Source organism: Carlito syrichta, unplaced genomic scaffold (genome assembly GCF_000164805.1).
Source record: "Carlito syrichta isolate Samal-C Ts95f unplaced genomic scaffold, Tarsius_syrichta-2.0.1 Scaffold313381, whole genome shotgun sequence".
Classification (NCBI taxonomy): domain Eukaryota; kingdom Metazoa; phylum Chordata; class Mammalia; order Primates; family Tarsiidae; genus Carlito; species Carlito syrichta.
Window position 1 is genome coordinate 1,118,331 of NW_007257477.1, and position 26,239 is coordinate 1,144,569.

Here is a 26,239-nt window from a genome sequence, read left to right on the forward strand (position 1 = left end):
CCCAAAGTGCTGGGATTATAGGTGCCAGCCACTGCACCTGGCCTGTTTATTTTTAATTGTGGTAAAATACATATAGCAAAAAATTTTATTGTCCTAACCAATTTAGGTGTACAATTTGGTAGTATTAAATATGTTCACATTGTGCAAACCAACCTCTAGAACTTTTCATCTTTGAAAACTGAAATTGTCTCCATTAAACACTAACTTTCCATTTTCCCCTCCCAACTCCCTGGCAGCCTCCATTCTACTGTCTGTCTCTGTGAGTTTGATTATTCTAGTACTTCATATCAGTGGAATTGTAGGGTATTTGTCCTTTTATGACTGACCTATTTCACTTAGCACAGTGTCTTCAAGGTTCATCCATATTATAGCATCTATTAGAATTTCCTTCTTTTTTAAGTCTGAATGACATAGAATTAAATTTACCTGTACAACGACCACTTATCTACCTAATTCTGAATTGTACCCCACATCTTTAAAATAAAATAAAAGAAAAAAAGAAAAAGTATTGCTATGTTTCTGATTCTATGGGAAGGAAATGTAGTTGGTTTCCCAAAGTTGACAGACTTTCTATAAAAGTGTTGAAGCAAACTCATCAGTGCATTATTGGCAGAAGGTGTGTTACCTGGATCTTGGAGCTGTGGTCACATCCCTTTTCTGAATCCATTTTTAAGATCCTGACAGCTATCCTAAGAATCGTCTCTAAATTTAAGTCTTCCAGTGAAATCCTGGAATCATTACATCGTTTTGCTTTACATCTGTCTTCTTTTGGGTTTTTTTGCCTGAAAGGTACTCTGAATTTTGGCTGCGTTCTTATTTCTGTCTTAAAATCTGGCCCCATGTGTTTATAATGTTAGCATAGAATTGAGGATTTTGTGAAAGTTGAAAATTACTTTTCTTAGTGAGGGGGAAAAAAATCCCTAAATCAGCCCATTCTTTAATTGTAGTAACAGTCTAAAAGAACTTTATCTTTAAATCCTGACTTTTTCTTGTTTGCTGCCTTACCTGCGTTCTGAGCCATGCCTCACAGCACTGGCTTCTTATCATACAGTTTTTAACTGACCAGGTTTTGTATTACGAGGGTTATTTTTATTTTCTACCTACCATATAAAAGCTATAGTCATTATGAAGAGTGTCCTGCAGGAAGCAACCTCTTATCTTACTGTTTGCTTTGAGGCACAAGTAGGTGATGTGATTTGTCCAAGGTCACACAGCTGATGAATGTGGATCCAAACTGTGGTTAGGACCCAAGACCACTACACATAGAGTGGCATTTTCCACTTTAGTCCCAGAAGTTAGGTGAGGTGCCCTTTGCTGTGGACTCAGGCAGCATCCTACATGATCCCTCGTTAACACATGCTCCTGAAATTGTCAGTATATCTGTTGATGTTTCCAGGGACTGTGGCTTCTATAGGAAGAAATCAGATTGCTCTTCAATGTTGTATCCCCATTCCCTTCTATTAGATTAGTAGTAAATATATGTTCAGTGACTCGATGATGACATAGTTGGAAGGAAACAAAAGAGGAAGGTTATTTAGCTATACAGATAATGGAAAGAAATTTGGCATTTGTTGGGCACCTACTTGTGCCAGCTGTTTTATCTTCTTTTCCTTTACTTAATCCTCACAACAGGGCTTACACCAGAGAGCAGTAGTGCCATTTTACAGATATACAAAACTAAGGCCTAGAGAGGTTAAGAGTTTGCTAAACATTGGTATGTCTCCAAAGTATAAGTCCTTTCCAGTATTTTGAAGGTTTTCAAATTATAAGTCACTGAGATTTCCTGTGAGACAAAGTAACTTACACCTGTAGGGTGTTATAGAGGAAGGTAAACAGGCTGTTTTGCTCAGGATTTAACTAGTAGGATCGACACAAGTGGTGTGTGGTCAGTAAGTGATGAATACTGAAACCAGTGCTCAGGACATTGGGAATTCTTTACTCCGGCCCTGTGATGGCTGTCTTTGGAGGTTAGAGAACAAGGCAGTTTCCCGATTTGTGCTCTTGAACCCAAAAGCCTGGTTTGTAAATAGCCAATTGTTCCCCTGCTAATGGGTGGTAGTTTCTGTAGCCGATGTAAAAAAAGCTTGGTGCTCTATTTCACCACTACTGCTGCTGTTTTAGGCAGGGCTTAAGGTTAAATGTATGTGTATATGTGTGTGCATGTGCACGCTTGTGTGTGTGTATGTGTGTTTCCATTGTTCAGGAACTGAATTTTCCGGTCTGTAAAGGGGTGCGGCCTTGATTAGCAAGAGGGCACCCCCCTGCAGCAGGCCACCTGTAGGACTGAAAGGGAAATAGCAATGACCTCCTTGACCTGGGAGGAACTCTAAGTGACAGAAGGGTAGACCTTTCAGGACTCTTGGGCTCACTTTGCAATTACTTTTTTAAACGTTTCCCTGCAATACTGGTTTAAATATGAACTTTTTCATCCATTGAAAGGCAAGAGCTATAAGAATGATCCCAGTTAATAATTATGGTGGAAAAAATAAGGCAAGAGGTATTTAAAAGCTAGACAGAGGGATCTGGTGGTTGTAGGATGACCTCAGAGAGTGACATCTAGGTCCTAAAGCATGCCTCGTACACTGATTTTACAGCACCCACGGGGATTTAGGACAGCATGATCCATTTGGACTGACAGCAAATGTGTGTCTACTGAGCATAACCTGCTGTCAAAAAGAGCTGTATTTTCAACAAAACCTGATGGTGTATCACTAGACATCTGCCTGTGGCCAGCAGGGATTGCAGGGTTTTAGACCAGAGCCTGCCATGTGCTCATTTATCGTCCCCTGGCTTGGAAAGAAGGCACTGTCCCTTTAAGACAGTCCTCCTTTGTATGCGCTGGCTGGAACCCATTTCAGTTCTGGGTTTCTGCCCAGTGTTAAAATCTGCAAATAAATAAATAAATAAATAAATAAATAAATAAAAGCTTTCCTTGTGTGGCTTTTCTATTCACAGCCAAGCACAATGGCCCCTTGTTGTTTTCATCACTTTAATCCCCTTCATTAAATTGAAGCCCTGGAAAGAAATGGTGAGGGGGCTGGTGCTGGACCATACCCCTAACTGCTAGCTGAACACCTTGCAGATTAACCTCTGTAGGCATGGATTCTGGGGGCCCCTCTGGCAGTGGGCGAGGGTGCAGGTGAGTGATGTGTTGAGGCAGCCCCCCCTTGGACTCATCCCCATTGCGCTCAGACTAGTGGTGGGGACAACCTACTGCCCTTCCCAGTGGCCATTCTTTCAAAGAGAAAAGGGTTTAGCTGCTTCCCTAGCACATAAGCATGGCTGCAGCACGTGGCAGTTGGGGGAGGGAAGAGTTGTTTGTTGCTCTGCCATCTGGCCCATCGAGCCGTTCTTACACAGTTTAACCCTAATGTCTGCGCAGGAGAGAAGCGACATGAATAGATAGCCTTCCTAGGGAGCGGATGCTGCTTTTCCAGAAATTCCTGGGGTGTAAAGTAGACTCGGTTATTTTTGAGTACCAGCTTTTCCTTTCCTGTCCTAACTATGGCCTTGACAGCATTCTTTTTTTTTTTGAGTTGAAGTCTCACTCTGTCGCCCAGACTGGAGTGCAGTGGCCACCGCAGCCTCGACCTGCTGGGCTCCGGCAATCCTTCCGCTTCAGCCTTCCATAAGACACTAGCCAAGGTTGTGGGAATCAGTCACACCTCCAGCTCTCCAGCAATATTGTTGATTGCTTATGCTGTTAAATAAAATTAAGCATTTTGTCTTTGGAATTTTTTTTCCCCTCTGGGGTAGCGTGAGAAGGAAGGCTTAAATTAAAGATTTGGTGTTGCCTTGAGAAGTTTATGCAGAGGAAAATGCTTTTGTTAAATTTTAACTCATCTCAGCAAAATTTCACTAGAAAAATGAGATCTAGAGTGGTGGGCTTTTTTTTTTTCAAGTTTTTAAATGATTTGTTGAACCAGAAGGGAAGCAGCATTGTGATTTAAGGTTACTGAGTATGGAATGAAGAAGTAATTTAGGAATCGTGTGTAATGTCAGGAGACTGGATCAAAATAAATGTAGATAAATGTCTTGTTTTTCTAGTTGCAAATTGGCTAGAAGCTTTTTCTGTCTGACTACAGGGACACAAGAGGCCTATCTTTTCTAGTAGCCATAGCCATAGATTAACATTTTAATCTTTTGTTCTTTAAATTGTCATAGTACATATGTATATTTATCTTAAAGCAAGTATTCAGGGACTCATGTGTCCCATCAAGACCCACTCCCAAAAGCAGCCACTAACTTTTTTCTGACTTTAGGTCTTCTGGTAGGTACTGCCAAGTTCTTATATTGCTGATTATTTTGTCAAAGTCCAAGATTATCTCTTGCCTTCCTCCTGTGAGGAATTGAGGATACTACTCAAATTATTCACTTCCTTTTCTTTTTTCCTGTCCATTTTTGATAGTTTATCACAATTCTCAGTTCTTTTATTTTTACCTCTAAAACTTCCCTAAGCTTGAATTATAATTATAATTCCCAGCTTGGATTTCTTGTTCCATGATCCTTGCTCAGACTTCTTGTTCCCAGTGTCACAGGAGGAAGCTGTTGATACCCTGCTAATCTCTCCAACTTTGCTCCCCGAATCCTCAAACTTCTGTTAGCTCTTCCTTCACCGTTGATAACAGACTGCTTTTCTTTACCCTAGTCTAGTCTTTCATGCTTTGTCCACAGGTTGACTCTGAAAGTTAACCACTAGTAACCAGCTCACACTGGAGCCGGGTACCCATTCAAAGGGAGCTGGTCCTCCCACCCGCTCAGATGACGCCACTTGTGACTTATTTCATTCCTTCCAGGATTTCTTTAGTTTAGTTTTTTTCCTGTCTCCCAGTACTTTTTTATTCTCTTGAGAGGAGACCGGATGATGCCTGTTCATATCACAAGTATTTCTCAGCTGCTTTCTCCTTAGTTTATTGGTTTCTTATACATCTTATTCTTTGAGGTGACATTCTTCTTGCAGCCCTTTGGCTTCTTGTTCTGACCTGGTCTGATTTCTCTGTGTCCATCCCAGGTGGGTGTGTTTGTTACTCTCAGACTCTTGAGTCAGTCTCATTCCTTCTACCTACACTTCTTCCTCCTGAAGTACTTCTTCAGAAGGGGTGCACAGGAGACAAACTTTCTAATACTTATGTGTCTGAAATAAGCCTATTTTTTCCTCTTACTTGATTGAGAATTCAGGTTCACATAATTTTCATTTAGAATTTTGAAAGCTCCGCTCCACTATCTTTAATGTGCAATGTTCTTATTCTGGCACCAGTCAGATTCTTCCTTTATGGGTGGTCTGATTAATCACTCTCCTTTCCCCCACAGAGGTTTTAGTATCTTCTTTACTTCCTGAACTTCTGAATTTTTCCTACGAATATTTCTCTGGGATCTTAAAATGTTTTTATTAGTCTGAATGAGTTTAGTTTTGCTTATATTTTCAAGTCTTTTTTTTTCCTCTTTGCACTATAGAAATGCCTCAATTTTATCTTTTAATCCTTTTTGGCTTCATTTGAGGGGAGGCTTAAGGGATAAAAATATGTTTAATTTGCAAGAGTGTGGTTTTTTTCCTGTAATTGTCTCTTTTCTAAAGTTTCCTGTTCTTTTACAGTTTTCTTTTGCTCCCTAATTATCTCTGCTTCAGGGTGGGTTTTCTATTCCATGGCTTATTCTTTCTCACTCATGCTGTAGGTGTGGTTATCTCTGTAAGAGTGAAGCAGTATATGTGTTAAGTGGAAGTTCTGTATATGGGCTGGGTCTTGTGGACAGGGAGGCTTGGCTTTAGGGCCAGTGGACAAGAACCTGCTTTGCACTAGGGTACTCACAGGTCTCACTGTTAGAATATGGAGGCTTCACCCCGGATACCAGCTCCCATGCTTGCTGCCCACTCACCAGAAAATCAGTTCAGTTCTTTTGTTTTTGCTTGGGTATATATATATTTTCAATATCTTTAGTGTGCTAGGCCCTGTGCTCAAACAACAGTGTACGAGGCACAAGCTCACTGCCCTCATGGAGTCTACATTCTAGAAACAGTCTTAGCACTTGGCGTTCTTCCTTTGCTTTCTCTGTTCTGAAAATTGTTTAGAAATCTCTTCTGATAGCCCTTTCCCACATACTCTTCGATATTATACGTTTATGGATTTTTTAATTGCTTTACTATTTTAAAAATACTATCGTGAAAGTTGGAGGGTGGAAGTGCATTTGAATTTATAATACAGAAAATAGATTGTGCCCTTCTAGAAAAATTGTCATATGTGAATACTAACCCAGAATGGTTGGATGCTTAGATTCTGAAAAGAAAGCAACCATCGTGAGTTTCCAGTTTACGATGACAAAAAGTTGGTTTCTGAGGGTTATTATAGCAGTCTTGAGATAGGGTTTTTAAATACATGATGGCTCTGTTTTTCATCAACCTTATTACAAGGATCCTGGATTTAGTCTTGCCTTTGTTTAGGTAGAGACTTACTGATGATCTGATTAAAAGCCAGCTCCATAGCTTCAAAACCAAATCCTAATTATTGAGCCCCTTGTGGAGAAGTTGGTTGTAAAAATGAATGGTTGCCTCAGTTTCAAAACCATGCTATATTATAATAAATATTTATCTTCTAGAACCTCAAGAATTTAGTTCTGAAAGGGATCTTTTAGTCTTTATGGAGTAGGAACTTTTCTAGACTGTCCAGAAAAATTGGAATAAATTCTTTAAGCATGCTTTTCTCTAGAAGGCGGTATGTAACAGTAGAGTTCATGTTTTTTAGAGTGGTTTTTGCACTAACTAAAGTTGACATGTTGTCTAACTTTCTACTGAAGCAGCCGTTTAAAAAAAGTTTTTTTTCAAGGGTATGGGGTGGTGTGAAACTGTGTAACTGGGGGAGAAACTAGGGATTGGATAATGATGGATGCTGAGCTGGAAACTTGGGTCTCTTCACAGTAATGAGGTAATCTTATTTAAGCTTCACCCCAAACACACACTCTACTGAGTTCTCAGGGATGCAGTTTAAGACCTGTTCTTCTGAAGACATCCTTAGTTAGATTTAGGTGGTCTGTTGGAATCTTTAGAGTAGCACAGTCTCTTCCAGTCTGTAGAGTAGAGGAGTGTTTTCCAAACTACAGGTAGCTTATGAAATCAATTTAGTGTACCATAGCCACTGTTAAGAAAATCCACAGTGAAAGAACAGGAAATATCAATGCATTTCGCAGGATGAGGTGTTGTTTTTGATGCTTTTGTGTATGAGGGGAATTGGGTTGTGATATAAAATAGCATTTCTTATTTTGGGTCTTGGAGAAATTTAAAAGGCACTTTTCTAGAGAAGGTTGGGGGAGAGCTTGGTAAAAAAGGGAAAATTGACTTTTCTAATGTAGCTAATTAAACCTCTTCTGTAGGCTTCACTGTAGTCTACTGTTTCTGCCTTCTTTTATTGTTGTAAGTGATTTTTATGACATATTTGGGAAAAGTAAAGAGATATTTTACTTTTTATAGACAGTCTGCTGTGTATTTTCTACATATAGCACATCCTAAAAACTGGTAGTCACATTTGAAGTGCTCAGTGTTACATGGGACTCATGGCCACCATGCCATACAATGCAGCTCTAACTCAGACACCTACTAAAGGGATAGAGGGATCCATGTAGTACCCTCCCAGCCGGGGATATGGGTTTCCTTTGCTTTGCCATAGAGGGAACAGGAACCAACAGGCACTTTAGTTTCTCTGTTTTACTTTGTCCTCACAGCAGCCTTAAGAAATGGGTAATGGTATTGCCACTTTATTGATGACAAACTACAGCCCAAATAGCCTAAAATTTGCTTGAAATTGTCTAATTTAGCATGAAGTAGATTGGAGCTGGTATTTGAATCCTTTTTGTCTGATTCCAGTGCTGTTCTTTTCATTTGCCCTCATGGTTTCCCACAGCACACTTAGAAGGGTCTTCTTAGAGGGCATCTGTCCCAAGCTCCTGTGCAGACAAGGAAGATTGCATCACTGGAGGATTGCAGAAGTATTTCATGGTGAAAGCTGTGATCCGGGAGTTAAGTAACTTGGTGTTCATGATAAGAGCGCATTTTAAAACATTCAAACAACAAAGAAGAGTATAAAGCAAAAAAAGAAAGTCTGGTAATCCAAGTGCCCAGAATTAAGCTCTGATGTGTTTGGTGTAGTCTTCTAGATTTTTTCCTCTGCAAATACATAGTTTCTTCCCTTCAACCTCTTCCAGAACTAGCACAAAATGTGCTTTGCCACTTGCCTCTTCTTCCTCACTTCAAGGTGTCATGTTATGTTGGAGTTCAGCGTAATGAGGCAGTACTGTTGGTTTTTGAGCATGAGAGAGTTGAGACCTAGAGAGATTGATTTAACAGCAGCCTGAAGTCATCCAGCTGGAAGGGATGAAAATGACAGGGCAGTCAGCTAATATTCATCTTCTTTCATTCATAGCCAACCTAATTTAACCTTCAGCAATCTTTTCTGTCTTGGTTTTCCTTGCAAGTATTCCTTTTCTGTGTGATTTGAGGTTCTTCCTTTCTTTAGAAACCTGATAAGACTTGGAGCCAGAGCTGTTCTAGTGGTTAGTCATTTCTGAAACTGGCTTCTAGCCTCTATCTCAGTATCTTTCTCCTTTTGTGGTCTCTTGATTTCACTTTATTTTGGTTGAGATAACAACTTCCTTAGTAGCACTTCCCCCATTTTTGTAGTTCCCAGTGACCTGACTGCAGAAGAGCGTCAAGAACTGGAGAACATTCGACGAAGAAAGCAGGAACTGCTGGCCGACATTCAGGTAGGAGAGCAAGCAGCGTGGTGATTTCATCAATGTAAAAACTGTAACGACAGTTACATTTATGTAAAAGTATGTCCTCTATAGAGTGTCTCCTCAAGAGATAATCAGCTTTGCTCTCCAGATGAGAAAATGGATCTCAAAGAGGTTGAGTGGTTGGTAAAGATTCACGTAGTCTCCTGTTCCCCTGTGTATAATTTTGTATTTGACAGTGATGAGCAGAGAGGGTGAGGAGAGGTGATGAGAACACCGGCTTCAGGTGAAGCTAGACCCACATCAGGTCCTTACTAGCTGCCACGTACTAGTTGAATGATTTGAGATAAAAGAGTTTTGGTTCCTTGAACTTTAGTTTCTTCTGTAAGATAGGAATGAAAACACTGCTTCATGGGTTGTTGTAAGGATTAAATGAGTTAAAAATTTACAAAAGACTTAGCATAATTTCTGGTCCCTAGATATACTTAGTGATAGCAACTCTGTGGTTTTTCCAAGTTCCTTTTCATAACTGTCAAGCTTTGTGGGAAATAAGTCATAGAAGCCAATAACTAGTTGGATTATTTTAGTTCTGAGGCAGCAAATGTCATTCTTCTAGAATTACTTGTGAAACATCAAAGATGGAATTAAGAAAGTTAAGGAGAGGATCCTGCTACTCCAAAGTGGCAAACTGTGGGGAAGAAAGACTTCTTGCACTGGTGTTGGGTCAATTTTGATAGTTTTTTCTGATTCTTTGATTCCTACTTCACTGGTAGATGCTAGGAAAGCCGCCCTTCACTGGGAGAGTCCAAATTTTCTGACTAAGGGGGTGTTGGAACTGGGGAGGGTGTGATCAGACATTCCTTTGCTGGCCACTTGGTGGCATTGTTTGCCTTGCACAACTGCTGCTGGCTCTACAGCTTGGGCTTTGAGTAGAAGAGTTTGTCCTGTGAGTCTCCCAGCTCACTTGTATGTAGTAAGCGGCAGATTCTATCTGGAAGACTGGAACGAGGCAGCTATTTTTCAGTTAACTATATATATTTTTACGTGGTGTATATGTGTATAAAGTTTACTAGATTATGAAGTCTTTGAAGTCAGGTGCTGTATCTTTTTCTACCTCTATATTTTCTGGAATGTTTGCAACCTGGTAAAAGCTCAATAAATATTTGTTAAAGAGATGAATTTTCCTAATATACTTTTAAAGATTTTTTTTGTTTGTCTTATTTCATTTTGCTTATTTTTATTTTATTTTTGGTTGGAGGGATTTTTGTGAGGTTTCAGAGGCTTTAATTTGATCTGTATCTCCCTCTCCTGGTAACTCTGGACTCTTTTTGTAGAGGCTGAAGGATGAGATAGCAGAAGTAGCTAATGAAATTGAAAACCTGGGGTCCACAGAAGAAAGGTGAGTCTGCTCTACGGCTGGGTAGCTTTTGTGTAGCTTCTCAAAGCACCCGGGCCTTAATTGTGCTTACCTGGCACACTTAAGGAAAAAGTAAATTTCTTATCTTTCTGTTCCTAACAAGCACATATATACCCATACTTTCTTTCAGCCTTCACTGCAAGGATTCTTGAATATAGGGTTTGTTTTTGTTTTTTTTACATAGTTTGAAATATTGAATTAGAGAACTTCAGAAGTCCCAGAAAGCCTTAAACTGCTCTTACATTTTATGTGTTTCCTCTGTTGTCCACTGTGTTTGTATTTTAAAGTTTTTGTTTTGCCTTTGTGTAAAGGAAAAGCTTAATGAATGCTATAATACAATTTCAAAAGACTACCATACCCAGTTATGTCTGGGTATAATTGCAAGCTTATTTGTGCCTCCCTAACGCTTAAGGGAAAAGAATGTAGAAATGAAGTTGTGGGAAATGACAAGGCCTGTTTGCATTTTTTACTTTTAATTGCATGAATGTTAGTGACTTTTAAAGTTTAGTTTTGAATGAGGTTCTCAGACCGTTTTCTAACTGCTTAATGCAATAAATGGGCTGTTTCCAACTCACTTCATGTCTGTATTTTTCTAAGCCTAATTCTCCCTGTCTGGCTTCATAAGACTATTTGATTTGTTATCTTAGACTCCTATGGGCGGTACCATTAGAGTTTAATGAGGCTGGGTGTTCCACAGAAGGCAGTCAGCTCATCATTGCCAGTCTCTGTGGTGTCCATTTGGTGTTTTGAATTACAGCTTCCTTACTTTCCCATTGAAAGAATCATAACTTAAACGAAATGGATAAATTGGATTTCATCAGAATTTAACACTTCTCTTATAAAAGGTAACTGTTTAAGGAAATGAATAGGCAGGCACTGATTAGGAGAAAATATTTCCAATATGTATATCTGCAAAAGGATTTGTATCCAGGGGAAAAAAAAAATATATATATATATATATATATATATATATAAAGGCAGCCCAGCTAAAAAAATGGGTAAAATAACTTGAACAGACATTTATAGAAGCTGTATGGATAATAGATACATGAAAAACATCATTAGTTGTAAGGGAATGGAACTTAAAACTACCATGGAATGCCGATTCACACCTCTAGGCAATTAAAATGAAATAGACTGTTGGTATTTCGTGCTGATGAGAATGAGATGATAATACCTTTTGGGAAAATCGTTTGGCAGTTTCTTATAACGTTAAATGTATACCTATACTGTGACCTAGCAATTCAACTCCCATTTATTTACCCAAGAGAAATGAAAACATGTCCATATAAAGACTTGTACAAAAATATTGATAGCATGCTTATTTAAAATAGCCCCAAACTGGAAATAGCCTAAATGCCTACCAACAGGTGAATGACTAAATGGGTCAAGAAAATAGACTATTACTCAGCGATATTAAGCAGTAAACTACTAACTTGCATGGATGAGTCTTCACGATGAAGCCATATGTATCATATGCTTCCTTTCATGAGGTTCTGTAACAGATAAAACTAAGCTGTGATGGTAGAAATTATGGCAGTGGCTGCTTCTGAGGTGGTTGTGGCGGGGATAGGCTGAGGGTTGACTTGAAGGGGACATAAGGGAATTTACAGGGATGATGGGAGAATTCTATATTAATTGGAGTGGTGGTTACAAGGGTATATATACTTTTCAAAACACACTGAACTGTACACTTATGATGTGTGCATTTTAAATGTATATTTTACCTCAATTTTTAAAATGTTAAAAAATTTGCTTTTTTCTGACTATAAAGGCAATACACATTTATTGCAGAAAATTGGTAAAATGCAGGAAAGTATGAAGAAAAACAAATTTCCCATAATATCTAATCCAAAAGATAACCATGATTAATATTTTGTTGTATTTCCTTTCTGTATATTTGTGTGTCTGCACACACATATTTAGAATTCAATGTGCTGTTTATTTTTTGCTTGATGAAGTCTCTGTAGGTTATTATAGAACACCAAGGAAAAGAAGACACCAGGAATATGAGGGGTTAGGCATCCTGGAGAACTCAGCAATTTGTGAAGACTTGCAACTCTTATTAGAACTGCAGCTGAAGTAATGAATCGGAATAGTGATTAGTTGTTATTATTTTTTAAAAGTCTGGAACTTAAAATGGTTTTCCATTATCAAAAGCCCCCAACAGGGAGTTATTTTACAGATCCCTGAGAATCCATATGCAGAGTTGTTAGACTTACCATGGATTTGTTTCTCAAACGTGTTATATTTGTTCTGATTTTCCCACAGGAATGAGTTCTTGTTTTAGATCAAAGACCTGATGCCACTTGTTTGTAGACATGACCCTAAATACTGTTTAATCAAATAGAAATAATGTACTCACATACTGCAAGGGTTAACTTTCTAAAGTTTATATGCATCAGTTAACCAAGGTGATACAACAGCAGTAACACAGCTGTTTTGTTCTGGACTGTACCAGGATGGTAGCCCCTTAGCGAAGTGGCTACCTAGGGCCTAAGGCTACATGATTTCCATGAGGGCCAGATGGAGAAGTGAGCAGACCAGCTATTGAAACTAGAGAGTCAACTCTGGTGAATGTCCCTGGCAGTTGTTTGGCAGAGGTCTGGGATTGTACTTTCTGGTGGTAACAGGAAAGCCTTTTGTTAGAGACCAAACCGAGGTTTAGGAAGCTGAGAATTCTTTTTTTTTTTTTGAGTTGGAGTCTCACTCTGTCGCCCAGACTGGAGTGCAGTGGCCGCTCCTGGCCACCACAGCCTCGACCTGCTGGGCTCTGGCGATCCTTCCGCCTCAGCCTTCTGAGTAGCCGGAATTACAGGCATGCGCTACCACGCCCAGCTGATTTTTTGATTTATTGTAGAGATGAGGTCTCGCTGCCCAGGCAGGTCTCAAACCCGCGGGCTTAGGCAATCCACTCACCTCAGCCTCCCAAAGGCGCAGGATTACAGGCTGAACCACCAAGCCCGGCTTGAAGCTGAGAATTCTTAGTGAGGATTCATACCTCGCTTCTGTAGCCTTCTCTGAAGTTGCCATACCAGTCTCACTGGAATTCGTGAAACAGGCTTTTCCTTGAGGTGTTTGGAAATACTGATCAAAGTAATCTTGGATTTAGAAAAAAATGATTAGATAACCATTTAGATTAAATAGGAATTTCTAGATATTTGGTCATAACCCTTCATTCTAGCTAAAATTATACTGGCTTTTCCCTCTGTGGCTTTGTTTCTTGAGGCACCTGTTCACAGGGGGATCCCTGATCATCTTATGTCCTAAAGTTCTGATAACTATTCAAGGTTTTCTGATGTTCCCTTCAAAACCTCAAAGCACTCAGGAACATTTTCTCCCCTCTGTGGATTTAGCCAGAGAAGACATGTTTCTCAATGCAATACCATTTTATAATTTTATTTCTGAGCAACTTTTTGCTCTCTGAATTATAAAATTACTATTGTCATTGACGACAGTGGTTCTCAAATATGGGTGCACACCAGAATTACTGTGGTAGGTTTTAAAATTTCTGACTTCTAAGCTCTTCCTCTCAAACTTCTGAATGACTCACCTGGTCCAGGACCTTGCTACCTAGAGTCCACACATGGCATCAGGTTAAATGTGCAGAAACACAGGGCCCTTCTCAGACACACCAAGTCAGAATCTGCTCTGACGAGGCCCCGGGTGATTTGTATGTACATACAAGAAATGAGATTCTTTATATCTGACATGCTCCCAGGGCTGCTGGTTCATGTACCACAGTGAGAAGCATGGTTTGTGAATCTGCATTTTTCATTCAGATACACAATCAGATACACAATCAAGAAAACTGCTGATCATTTGGCAGCTTCTTAAAAAATTAATTATAAATGCACCATATGCTCTCAATGCACTCAAGTGTTCACCCCTGAGTATCTACCCAAGAGAAAACAAACAAACAAGCAAAAACAACATATGTCCACACAAAGATGTGTGCACAAATCTAATAGCAGCTGTATACATAATAGTCCCAAACTGCAAACAGCCTAAATGCCTATTATCTGGTGAATGGATAAACAGATGTGGCGTATCCATACAGCGGACAATTATCCAGCCATGAAAAGGAATGTAGTACTGGCACACACCACATCATGGATGAAACTTGACGTTATGCTAAGTGAAAGGCACCAGATGCAAAAGTTCTAATATTTTATGCTTCTGTTTATATAGGATGTCCAGAATAGGCAAATCTATGGGTACAGAAAATTGATTAATAATTGCCTGAGAGTGGTGTAGGGATTAACTGTATGAAAATAGGTTGAGGAATTTTGTTGGGGTAGTGAAAATGCTCTAAAACTGGATTGTGGTGATGGTTACACAACTCAGTAAGCTTAAACATTATACAGATAAACATTAAAACAGGAATATTATATAATAAGTAAGTTACACCATGATAAAGTTTTTAAAAAATATTGTTAGAAAAGGAAACCATTGATCTGGGGTAGAGAGCACAAATAAACATGGAGCCAGGGTCAGGGTTTCAATTGACCTTGCTTAGTTAGATCAAATTATGCCTGTTGCTTTCCTGGATAAATCTTTCAAAAGTCCCTGTGAGTTAATGGATGCATGTAGGAATTATATTAGTCCTTCAAAACTTCCCAAATGCCTAAAGTACTAATATGGTCATGGTGGTTGTTTTGCAGGAAAAACATGCAGAGGAACAAACAGGTAGCCATGGGCAGGAAAAAATTTAATATGGACCCTAAAAAGGTAAGTGAGAAGGAAGTGGAAGTAGCTCATAGTTTGTTGTTGTTGTTGTTTGAGTTGGGTCTCACTGTCACCCAGGCTAGAGTACAGTGGCATAATAATGGCTCACCACAGCCTTGACCTCCTGGGCTCAGGTAATCCTTCTACCTCCGCCTCCTGAGTAACTGAGACTACAGGCACCTGCCACCATGCACGCCCTGCTTATTTTTCTGATTTTTTTGTAGAGACAAGGTCTCACTATGTTGCTTAGGTTGGTCTTGGACTCTTGGGCTCAAACAATCCTCCTGCCTTGGCTTCCCAAAGTGCTGGTACATGAGCCACCATGCCTGGGCCCTGTTGTCTTTAAAATGGGAGTTTTCTACAGTGCTCAGGTAGAACCTAGTGATGCTTTTTTCAAGTCGTGTTGCCATTTTGTAGAGCAAATGTTACATGGTAAGCCCTGACTTCCCTGACCCTTTATGTCCCTTGACAAGTATTTATTAGAAACTCTGTGACAAATGCACCCACGATCATTTCTTCCTCTATCTTCCCTTTCTTTCTATTTCCAGACTAAGCAGCATTGACATTTTTGTTGTCTTTTTCTAGGGGATCCAGTTCTTAATAGAGAATGATCTGCTTAAGAACACTTGTGAAGACATTGCCCAGTTCTTGTATAAAGGTGAAGGGCTCAACAAGACAGCCATCGGTGACTACCTGGGGGAGAGGTGAGGCCTCCAAAATATGCATACACTAAAGAAGGCTGGTCAGGAATTACATAAAGAAACAAACTTCCAAAGGCTCCAAGTTCTGGAGAAATTTTTGTCATAAGGCAGCCATAACTATACTGGCATTGAGAGGAAACTATTCTGGAGAACAGTGGTTGGTCTATAAGGGGACACCTTGCTTGTTTAGGCAGTAAACAGAGCTAACCAAGTTAAATAAGCTGACTGTGCTTAGGTGGCTGTCTAGATGGTCAAGTGACCCTGGGACACAGTGTGGGAGACACTGCCTGACTGAAGAGTCTGTGTCGGTGTTTGACTCCTGCTTTCTCCCCCATCTTTTGTCTTTTTCAATAGAGATGAGTTTAATGTTCAGGTTCTTCATGCATTTGTGGAGCTGCATGAGTTCACTGATCTCAACCTTGTCCAGGCACTACGGTGAGTATTCTCGAGGTGAGCACCTTGGAAGGAGTGGGAGACAGGCCCTTGATCATGTGTCATCTATCCTGGATGGCATTTTAATAAAATTATATTTTGGGGGACTATTTTGAATATCTTGAAGTACTTTGAAGAAAGCAATGTATTTGCCTATGACTGAAAATGATTAGATTGTCAAGGAGAATTACATTATGTTATATCCTGAAAGCAGATTCTGTAAAATTCTTCCTCAGATCTTACATTTGAAGTTTGGAAATTGATGAATACTTAAATCTTGGAATATTTCCAGTCTTTAGTTTGGAACAATTTTTAATTTTCTGCCCTACAATAAGTAGTTGTACATCTCATTTTTGAAAGAAAAAAGTAAACTTTAGTGTTTTACTAAATCTGTCATCTTGTGCTTTTTAAGAAACTGCCATTCTCTATTTCTACTGCTGTAGGTGTAAATAATAACATCATCTTTTGTGCTATCATTTAGGGGGATGAAAATAATCTAGAATTAAACCCACCAGCTATGAGTCTGTCTTTGACTTAAATGGATCAACTGTGAATGCTTTGATAAGGCAGTCTTCATTTTTCCTGCTATCCCGTCTTGTTTTCTGGAAATGAAGTTTTGTTTAAAATGAGCATTATCTATATTTCAGTCTTTGTGTATTATTCTGAGGAGGAGAACCATTCTTTTGAATAGGAAAATTTTTACTTTTTAATTTTTCTAAGTACTATAGTTTTGATTAAGATAACAATTATGTAGAATGGGAAGTTTGTGTCTGTTCAGTTATGGTAACAGAAGGTTGAAACCCAGCAGGTCTTCCTTTGCTCTTTGATATTGAAAATAGTTGGTGGTTTAACAATTCATAGATAAATGATCTCCCCAAGTTCTGGAATCCACCATGTCTTTGCCACTTAGACAGTTCCTGTGGAGCTTCCGCCTACCAGGAGAGGCCCAGAAGATCGACCGGATGATGGAGGCGTTTGCCCAGCGATACTGTCGGTGCAACAATGGAGTGTTCCAATCCACTGGTAAATAAGACCATTGTAGTTTATGATGGGCGTTTTACATTCAATTTTTTTCTTGATAGTACATAATTTTTAAAACAAAAAGGCTGAGATTTGTGTCCAGGCACATTTATTTAATGGTATTTATAATAGTAAAAAGTTGGAAATAATCCAGAAGTTCGACAGTAAGGCACTGGGAATATAAATTGTGGTACCTCTGAACTATGAAATACACAACTATTAAGAACTATTTTTTTTTTTGAGTTGGAGTCTCACTCTGTCGCCCAGGCTGGACGGCAGTGGCACGCCCACGGCCACTGCAACCTTGACCTGCTGGGCTCAGGCAATCCTTCCGCCTCTGCCTTCCAAGTATCTGGAACTACAGGTGTGCGCTACCATGCCCGGCTTATTTTTTGATTTATTGTAGAGATGGGGTCTCACCAAGTTGCCCAGGCTGGTCTTGAACCCCTGAGTTTAGGTAGTCCTTTCGCCTTGGCCTCCCAACGTGCTAGGATTATAGACTTGAGCCACTACGACCAGCAAAAACTATGTTTTTATGAAGGATTTTTCAATAAAAATAATTATGAGAAAATGATAAGTTCAGCAAAAATGTATATACATATGTATGTATAATATATATGTTTTATTCAATTTTGTTATAATATGTGCCTGTGAGATACATTTATGATATATTACATATAGACACATTTATGTAGAGGAAATAAAGCAAAATAAGTTAATACTAGATTGTGAGATTATAGGTAATTTGTATACATTGTGTCATTTTCCAGATTTTCTGTAGTATACATGTTCTGCTTTTTCAGTCTGAAAAAAAAAACCTCTTTAAGTCTTAAATATTTTATGTACTTTTCCGTGCCTTCCTCCTTTCTGAGAGCAGTACCCACACATGTGGGTTCATCCCATTTTGAGAACATGGCTTTGTATTCCTGATTTCATCTATTCTTGTTCTTCTGGGTGGGATATTTCTGATCAACTGAGTGTACAATGGCTCCTTGTTGCTTTTCTCTTGTCTGTAGACACTTGTTACGTCCTCTCCTTTGCCATCATCATGTTGAACACCAGCCTGCACAACCCCAATGTCAAAGATAAGACCACCGTGGAGAGGTTCATTGCCATGAATCGAGGCATCAATGATGGGGGAGACCTACCCGAGGAACTGCTCCGGGTGAGCGTGACAAGAATAGCCTTCATTTAAGTCAAGAGTTCACTGGGAACATGATCTTTTTTTTTGTAGGTGAAAGACATACGATTTATCAAGTATCTCTTTAAACTCATTTAATTATATGAATTTCATTAAGAAATTGGTAGTGAAGCCCAGCTATGGAATCAGGAAGGGGACAGTAGTTTGTAAATCTGAAACTAAAGACTTGAATAAAAGTCAAGCTGCTTTCTTTCATTTTTACCTATCCATTGGGACTCTTATTTGTTTTGTCACTGTGAGCTGGCTGAAAGCAGAAATGGTCAGGTTCTTCTAGTCTCAGAGCCTAGCAGGCTTGGCTTACTGCAGGCATGTAATGAATGCTTGTGGAATGAATGAAGAGAAAGGGGAGGAATAAAAAATATTTCTAGAATCAGAGACATGCAGTGTTATCTTTTATCCCAGAATCTATACGAGAGCATAAAAAATGAACCCTTTAAGATCCCAGAAGATGACGGGAATGACCTCACTCACACTTTCTTCAATCCAGACCGAGAAGGGTGGCTATTGAAACTCGGTAAGTAAATCTCTGCTTGGGTCTCCAACAGCTGAGAATTAAGAGTAGAGATTGTGTGTGCACTTGTGACAGTACCATGTGATAAAGGGGATGGGGTGCCTTTGGGGTACTCTGGAGAGACATTGGTATGAGTCATGTTCTAACAGAGGTTCACCTCCAGGAAGGAAGTGACTTGCACAGTCAGTGTCCCTACGGAACACAGAGACTGCTGGGGACAGACTTGACTCCACCATAAATATTGCCCATGTGTGTTTGTGCTCCATATTTCCCCTCTTGAATTGATTGGCCATGTTTTGTTTCAAGGCAGTTCCCTGAAGACCTGGTTCGTTTCCCTTCCCTGTCCCCTTGGCCCCTGGGAAGGTGGCCTGCCTTGTCCATCTTTCTACTTCCCATCACACAGATTTGTATCTGGCACTGCTGCCCTCCACCCACCCGCCCCCCCAGTGCATTGTCACTTCCTTCTGCATCTGGCTCCCCACAGGCAGTGTGCATGGCAAACCTAGAGCCCTTGGCTGCAGCTCAATCCACAGCACTTTTACTCATTCTTGGGCAGTGGTTTTTTTTTTCTTCTCCCCCTCCTTTTCAATCCGAATCAGCCACATTAATGATTTTTTTCATTCAGAAAAGCTGAAAATACATTCCTCGTCCCTCTGCCAAAAGTGAGCTTGTATTGCTAAAGTTAGTGGTCATGCCTTGCCATGAAGGCGACAGGGTAACCAAAAGGAAAACAATTGGTAGAATTTTCATGCACATTTTTGTCTATGTGATCATTTTATTAATTGTTTCAGAACATAGAGGGAGCGCTAGACTCTCTGGACATAATAATGTCCATTGTGGGGGGAGGCACTAAAAGAGTATTGTCTGTTTTCTTCTGCCTTGGCCTTTGTTGAGTTGGGTTCCTACATTAACAGGGGGTGTTCCCTCTTCTACTAGCTCAGTTACTTGCCCCAGTGATTAGAAGTTACTACTCTCTTGGCCATTGCTGACACATCTGGGAAGGCTAAAATGGAATCTTCTATTTCTGACTAATTCAGATAGCAATAGGATTTATATTTCCTTTTAAAAGCATATTCCAAGTCCTTGTGCTTATAATGACTTAATTCATAAATTCCCCTTAAAGCACCACTTTAACTGATCAGAACTTTAAATATCTTTTGAATTGGCCACCATTTTATGTATCTTTAAGCCAATAGAATCTTTAGTTAAGGCTCTAAAATTACTAACCCCACAGGCAACCGTCTGCTCCACATTCTTATTGCCAAGCAGATAGTTAAAAGGAAACCTACTGGAAATTTTTTTGTGTGTCCAGGTTTGGATTTACTTCCCCTCCAGCAAAATTTGTTTAAATGCTAATGCTAAGTATTAGCTTTGACAGCCCAGATACTAAAATTAGAAGAGTACAAAGATTATCTTAGTTCTTGTACCACGATGATCTGCAAATTTATGAGGCATTCTATATTGTTAAAAAGAAAAAAATTAACTAAATTTGGGACTCAATTTTAACTCAATGAATTACTTTTTCTAAACCTTCTCCAAACCCTTCTAAACTCTTAATATTGTGTTTTCATTGTAGCACACTTAGAATCACTCCTTTGTGTTTATGTGCTGCAGAAGGCTGGGCTTCCAGCCATCTGTAGTTGTATGTATATGTCTTTGTATGCATATAATCATAAGAATGTGTATTCTTGTATATACACATAAATACATGTGTATTCATGAAGACATGCGTGTGCATTCTTACACACACTTTAAAAGTGACACTTTAAAAAGTGACAGCTATCTAAAGAAAGACATTTAATTTTCTCTGAAGTAATTTGCTTTCTTTGCTCGGGATTCTGAATACACTAATAAACGTTGACTTTGTAAAAACTGATTTGTGGCCTCTTTGGGGCCAGGTTTTCAGTAGTTAGTGCCCCAAATCTTGCCTTGACCAGGTGGTCTGTGGCATATAAGACGAGCCCCTCATTCATATACCAGATGGCAGTGGGTGACCATTTGCCCCATCAGTGTTTTAGTTCAGCTTCCCCCAGGCAGACATGAATGTGACTGATACATTGCACTTTAAGATTAAGGAATCAGGTTTAATTTCTTTGTTTTAATTTTCTTTTCTCCCTCATTTGTATGTTTCCATGATTTTGGCTCTCCTTTTCCTTGCCCCAAACTCCAGGAGGTATGTAACCCCTCAACCTGCTCGCTCGCTCTGCCCAGGCCACTGTCATTGCTGCAGCGTTTTCTTATTTTGTTATTTTTGGTTATTTTGTTTTTTAATTGCCGGTGGTAGTGTTAATGCTGCTTCTAACTTATCATACAGTCCCTAGGGAACTGGTCAGGATCAGGGGTTTGGAGCAAGTTTCATGTTTTTTCTTTGTGGAAGAGAAAAGAGTGCATCCAACAATATGGTACCAAGATGTAGAATAATTTCACTACTGAATGCAGTAATGCAAGAAAACATTCTAAGAGTGGGTATGTAAAAGCAGAGAAAGTATTCACTTCCTTTCACTTGCAATTATTAGCCAGATACGTGCTATGTTTGTTGAATTCAAATTGACATCAACCTGGTTGAAAGTAATCTCTGAAGTAGGGAAGAGGAGGAAGAAGAGAATAAAGTCTTGACCTACCAAAGCTATGTGTTTCTGACATATCATGAACAAAAAGCAAATTAGGAAAAATAATTTAATTATGTGACATTTAGTACATTTGCCTTTGCGTGAACAAAGGAAATGATGTTTCCTAAACTCAAATGATGCCAAGTCAAGTTTTTAAAAAGCAAAACCAAAAAATCCTTCCCTGAAGTCCTTGTATTTAATTTCCTGGGAATCTGGGAAGGGCATTATTGCCTCGGCTCTGTTTTTATGTTTTATTTTGCTCTCTCCTCTTTTTCAGTGAGTCATCATTAAAACCCCCAATTGGCCTCTTACTTAGGTTTTTGGTGTCTCTACTCTCCATTTGCTGATATGAGGGGAAACGTTTTTCCTAGCCCAAGAGCTCCTCAAGTTTGTGCCTAAGCATTCCTTGAACAGAGCTGCACTTAAAAAAGAACAACCTCAAGCACTGACATTTATTCAAATGTTTTAGGGACTTGTTAGATTGTTCTCAACTATAGGGAAAGATAGCATCTGGCCTTGATACCTGAGGGGGTTACAGGGAGGATGTGAGGAGCCCAGGGAGAGGTGGTCTGTGAGTTCCACAGGGACTGTCCTAGACGCGCATTGATCTGTCTGCTTGTTTTCATGTCTGTTTTTCTTTCCACGTGGAAATGTTCCCCGTGGGCCCGCAGTGATGCTTTATGGTAGAGGTCTCTAGTGCAACACATTGTCCAGGGTAGAAATAACCAAGCTTTTGTAATCAGGCAGATAATTTCTTCCGGCTTTGCTTTTTCTCTTTGATTTCCTTCCATCTTGTTCCTTTCAGCATCTGACCCACTTTTTCCATGATCTCCTAAGTCCCGAGTGTCACCTGGGGTAGTGTCCTGTGACAGAATGCATGGGAGGTCAGCATGGGTCGATGTTCCTTGTGTGCCAAGCCCTGTGTGGGCAACCAGTGGCCTGCCAGACTGGAAGACCAAAGTTCTCGGACTCTGAAATGGGGGAGGGGTTTCTTTTTAATAACAAGTTGACTGTAATTCTGAATATATTTCTTGTCTCCTTTCTCCTTTTTATTTATTTTAATTCTGCCTAGCCTTTCCTGTTTTCCACATGCATGTCATATTATCCATTTATGGTTTTTTTCTTAATTCATGCCACATAACCTTTGGGGACCAGAGGCAAGTGCTCACTTAAAACTTAGAAATCACTGGAGAGAGAGAATCTGTTTGCTTGATGCCAGCACAGGATAGGTGGGTGGGTGGCACATGTTGGCTTATGGCAAACTCCCTCCCATAACCTAGGTCTCTGTCATTTAGAACCATGGCAATAAAGATCACTCACTTAAGCCCTCCTAGAGTTCAGGCACCTAGCAGAGCTGTTAAACAGGTCTGAAAGTTCAACAGTCCTCATACTTGTCTGCTAGGACCTATGCTGGACATTTTTTCCATGACATTACTGGCATACTCCCCTTGGGTTTCTCCGGTGTGAGCTTGCGGGCAGGTCCTGGCATTTGGAAATAGTACCTGTAAAACCACCCTCCTCCTTGCTCAGCTATTTGTGATGAGGGCAGGATAGAAATCATGACTAGGTTGTAAGAGATTTGTGCTCCATGGTCCTTGCTTTTTATGAAGATTGGAGAAGTGATGCTTCTCCAGTGATGTCTGTAGCTTAAGTCTTAGCAAAAGAGCATATGCTCAGAAGAGCAGAGCATAAAAAGTGTTTCTAGAATGCCATGTATAGATTCATGCATAAAGGCCTTAGGGGTAATTTTTGCATGGTTCACGTTCAGAAAATTTTCCCTTGATTGAAGGAAAGTACAGGAAAAAAGGCTCATAGTTCTGATTTGAGTGCAGAATGTGGCTTCATTCAGATAGGCCGTGGTGAAGTCTTTCCTTCCTGAGTATCTGTCTCAGCATAACTTCATGACCCCAACATTTTTTTACTGAGAAATACTTTTAAAAGACTGAGGGAGGACCTCACCAGCTCCCAGTCGCCACCGCCAGTGCTTTTTTGGCTGTAACTGTCTCTGCCAGCTGTTTTTATTACTTACTTTTGGTGAGAAGTTCAGAACTGGAAGGGCGCCCGAGTCGACCTCCCCTCACTAGTTGATTCTTTCTTGATAAAGGAATTCTGCTTTGATTCTCACCCAGGACTCTGGTAGATTTTATTTTCAGGACACTAGTCCAGAAGGTTAAAAGCCAGTATAGAAACTCACTATAATCAGGAAGGTGAGGTAAAGAGTAAAACCACAGGAATTTGATTTTATGTTCCAGGGAAAGGGCAGATTTGATGATGAAGGGCTTACAGTGTCTGACTTCCTGATTCTTCCTTCACTTCTGATGAAACACTTCCTTACCTGCCAGGGCTGATTGTCAGTAGCTGCATAGCCTGCACCAGGATGCTGACCCTTTCCTTCTTTCTCTTTTCTTTGCTGATTTCTACCACACAAGCTTTTTGCTGACGGTTCTCTGGCCCAAGGCAAATTTGCATTGCGTGTCATTATTGCTCCTGGGATTTTCCTCCCCAAACCCATGTTCTCATCATGCTGTCCTGATTTCATCTCCAGGGTGTCACCTAGACGCTTGCTCTGCTTGTACCCACAGACTTTCACTTCGTGAAAGATGCTTCTGTTTGGCTCTGTGTCTCGTTACTGATGTAAATTTTGTGGTCTGAATGTTCTCCTGATACCTCACCCCTTCCTCCCTCCCCTCTCTCTGAGAAGAGAGCTTTGTATGTTCTGGAGCCTGTGCTTGCCTGGTTGTCTCTTGTCGAATGTGCATCTCTTTTTGCTCTGCAGGTGGCAGGGTAAAGACTTGGAAAAGACGCTGGTTCATTCTGACTGACAACTGCCTTTACTACTTTGAATATACCACGGTGAGCACTGACTAATTGGCCTTGGGACTAGGGATGGGCCAGGCTTCTGTTTTAAATGTCGCTAATCAAACGTGGTTGGAGGAGACAGTCAGATTTGTCCTATATCTGGGGGATTAAGTAAAGTGGAAGAACTGAGGGAAATCTTACAATGGGGAACCCTAAAGAGGATATAGAGTGCCTTGAAAGGAACTGTGGCTCAGAGCAAGCATCTAGTTCTGGGTGGAACAGAAGATGCTTGACCAGGAGGAAGGAAAAAAGAAAACAAGCATTAGTAGTGGGTTTTGGAGCTGGGTTAGAAAGAATGAACTTGCATCAGTTGCCAAGAAAGAGTTTGTGGCCCTATTGAAAGGGAGATGAAAAGAAAAAGAAAATATTTGTGATTTGGGAAATTCATTTTTTCTAGGGTAGCCAAAATGCTGAAGAATCTGATTCAGAACAAATAGCTCAAGGGGTAAAATGTATAATGGGGGAAAAGGAAGTGAAGTGAAATGGGAGAAGTTAATTTGAGATTATCTGGAGTTTTAAGAAGTAGAAGTTTTCTTAAACCACAGGAGTTTTATTGATTTTTTATTCAGCAGAAAAGACTTACAAGTGTAAATCTGTGTAGTATGTGTATCCCTTTTGTAATATAGCCAAGAAAAATAAAAATTATAAATACAATTTGTCTATATATATAAATATAATTATTTTCAGAGCTCCCTCTAAGCAGAGTACCCAGAAAGCCTGGCAGGTTGATGGTGGGTGCTCAGACTGATTTCAGCATGCTGGTAACCTGGTGCTCTTTCATTTCTTTCACCCCCTTGGTCCTCTGAAGAGCAAAATAGTTATACTGCGACAATATTAGACATGTGTCTTGAAATAAATCAAGGCAATGGAGTTGGGAATGCTTTGCTTTTGTTCTTCAGTCTTATCTTCATTGAGTAAAAACCATTGATCCCACTGAGAAAATTAAGACCTAGAAGTATCTTTTCTAATAGATGTAGAGCAAAATGGTACTTAAGTAAAATATTAAAATTCTGGCCACATTTGCATATCACTTATTAGGAACAAGGATACAGGTACATACGTACCTTAACATTTTTCTGTGCTTAGGTATGAAGTGGGTTTACCATCGTGTTTAACTTTGTGTTGTTCTCCATCATTGTGGGTATCATACAAATGTAACTTCTCACATAGGGAATGAGCTTCATAAGGCTGTAAGTTAGAGTCACTCATTCTGATGGTGTACTGTTTATGAGATATTAAGTAATTTTTTAGGGAATTCTGGCCAGGATTCTGTGTGTTATGGGGCAAACCTATGCCACACAAATTCTGCCACTGGCTTTGCTTTTCTGTTATTAAAATCTTTGTACATATGAGAGTAAAATACTTCAAATATACAAAACAATAAAAAGAAGAATTCTTCCTATTCCCACCCTCAAAGTACCACTATGAATAACTTAGTACATTTCTTTCTGTTTTGTCAATCCTTCTTCCCATCTTTTGCCCTTTTTTATTGATGATATCTACACTAATGACGTCTTTTAACATCTTGTCTGGATTTTTTCATTGTTCTCTGGGTTAAAATGCAGCATGTAATGATATTCTCTTAAGTACTGGAGAGTTCTGTAGTGATGCTATGAGACTCTAGAGTCTTGTGGTTCTTCATGATGCTGCCCATGGTGGTGTCACCTTGATTCAATTCGGCAAAGTGCTAGCATTTTATCAGACAGTAGAAATATAGGAATGAATACATTTCTTAAGATGCAGAGAGGGAGTTGTTAGGGTTTAAGATGGTAGATCGAAACTTCCATACAGAATTACCTAAGAAAGAGAGCAAAAAGCTAGTACAAATAAGTGGAGAAAAATAGCAGCCAGACAAGGAAAGGGGCAAAACTAATTCAATAAACTTCAGCAATTGGCAGCAAGAGAAGAAGCAGCAGTCCAGGGAGCAGAGTAGAGTGATGCTAGCCTGCAGCCTGGGATTTGATGAGACCCAGACTTCTCCCTGGTGCCCTCAGTTCTGGGAGGAAACAAAATAAATGAGAATTGTTATGTTTTCCCCTCCTC

General features: G+C 39.8%; 1 protein-coding gene across 1 annotated transcript in view; it reads left to right on the top strand.

The window, feature by feature from the left end:
- The window catches only part of CYTH1 (cytohesin 1), a 50,320-nt gene that overhangs the window by 12,221 nt on the left and 11,860 nt on the right, over window positions 1-26,239 (top strand). The window contains exons 2-10 of the mRNA XM_021718746.1: window positions 8,666-8,748; window positions 10,053-10,117; window positions 14,800-14,866; window positions 15,449-15,567; window positions 15,919-15,999; window positions 16,907-17,019; window positions 18,033-18,181; window positions 18,620-18,731; window positions 24,114-24,190. Of these exons, the coding sequence (XP_021574421.1) occupies window positions 8,666-8,748; window positions 10,053-10,117; window positions 14,800-14,866; window positions 15,449-15,567; window positions 15,919-15,999; window positions 16,907-17,019; window positions 18,033-18,181; window positions 18,620-18,731; window positions 24,114-24,190 (866 nt within the window). The remainder of the gene's footprint in view (window positions 1-8,665; window positions 8,749-10,052; window positions 10,118-14,799; window positions 14,867-15,448; window positions 15,568-15,918; window positions 16,000-16,906; window positions 17,020-18,032; window positions 18,182-18,619; window positions 18,732-24,113; window positions 24,191-26,239) is intronic.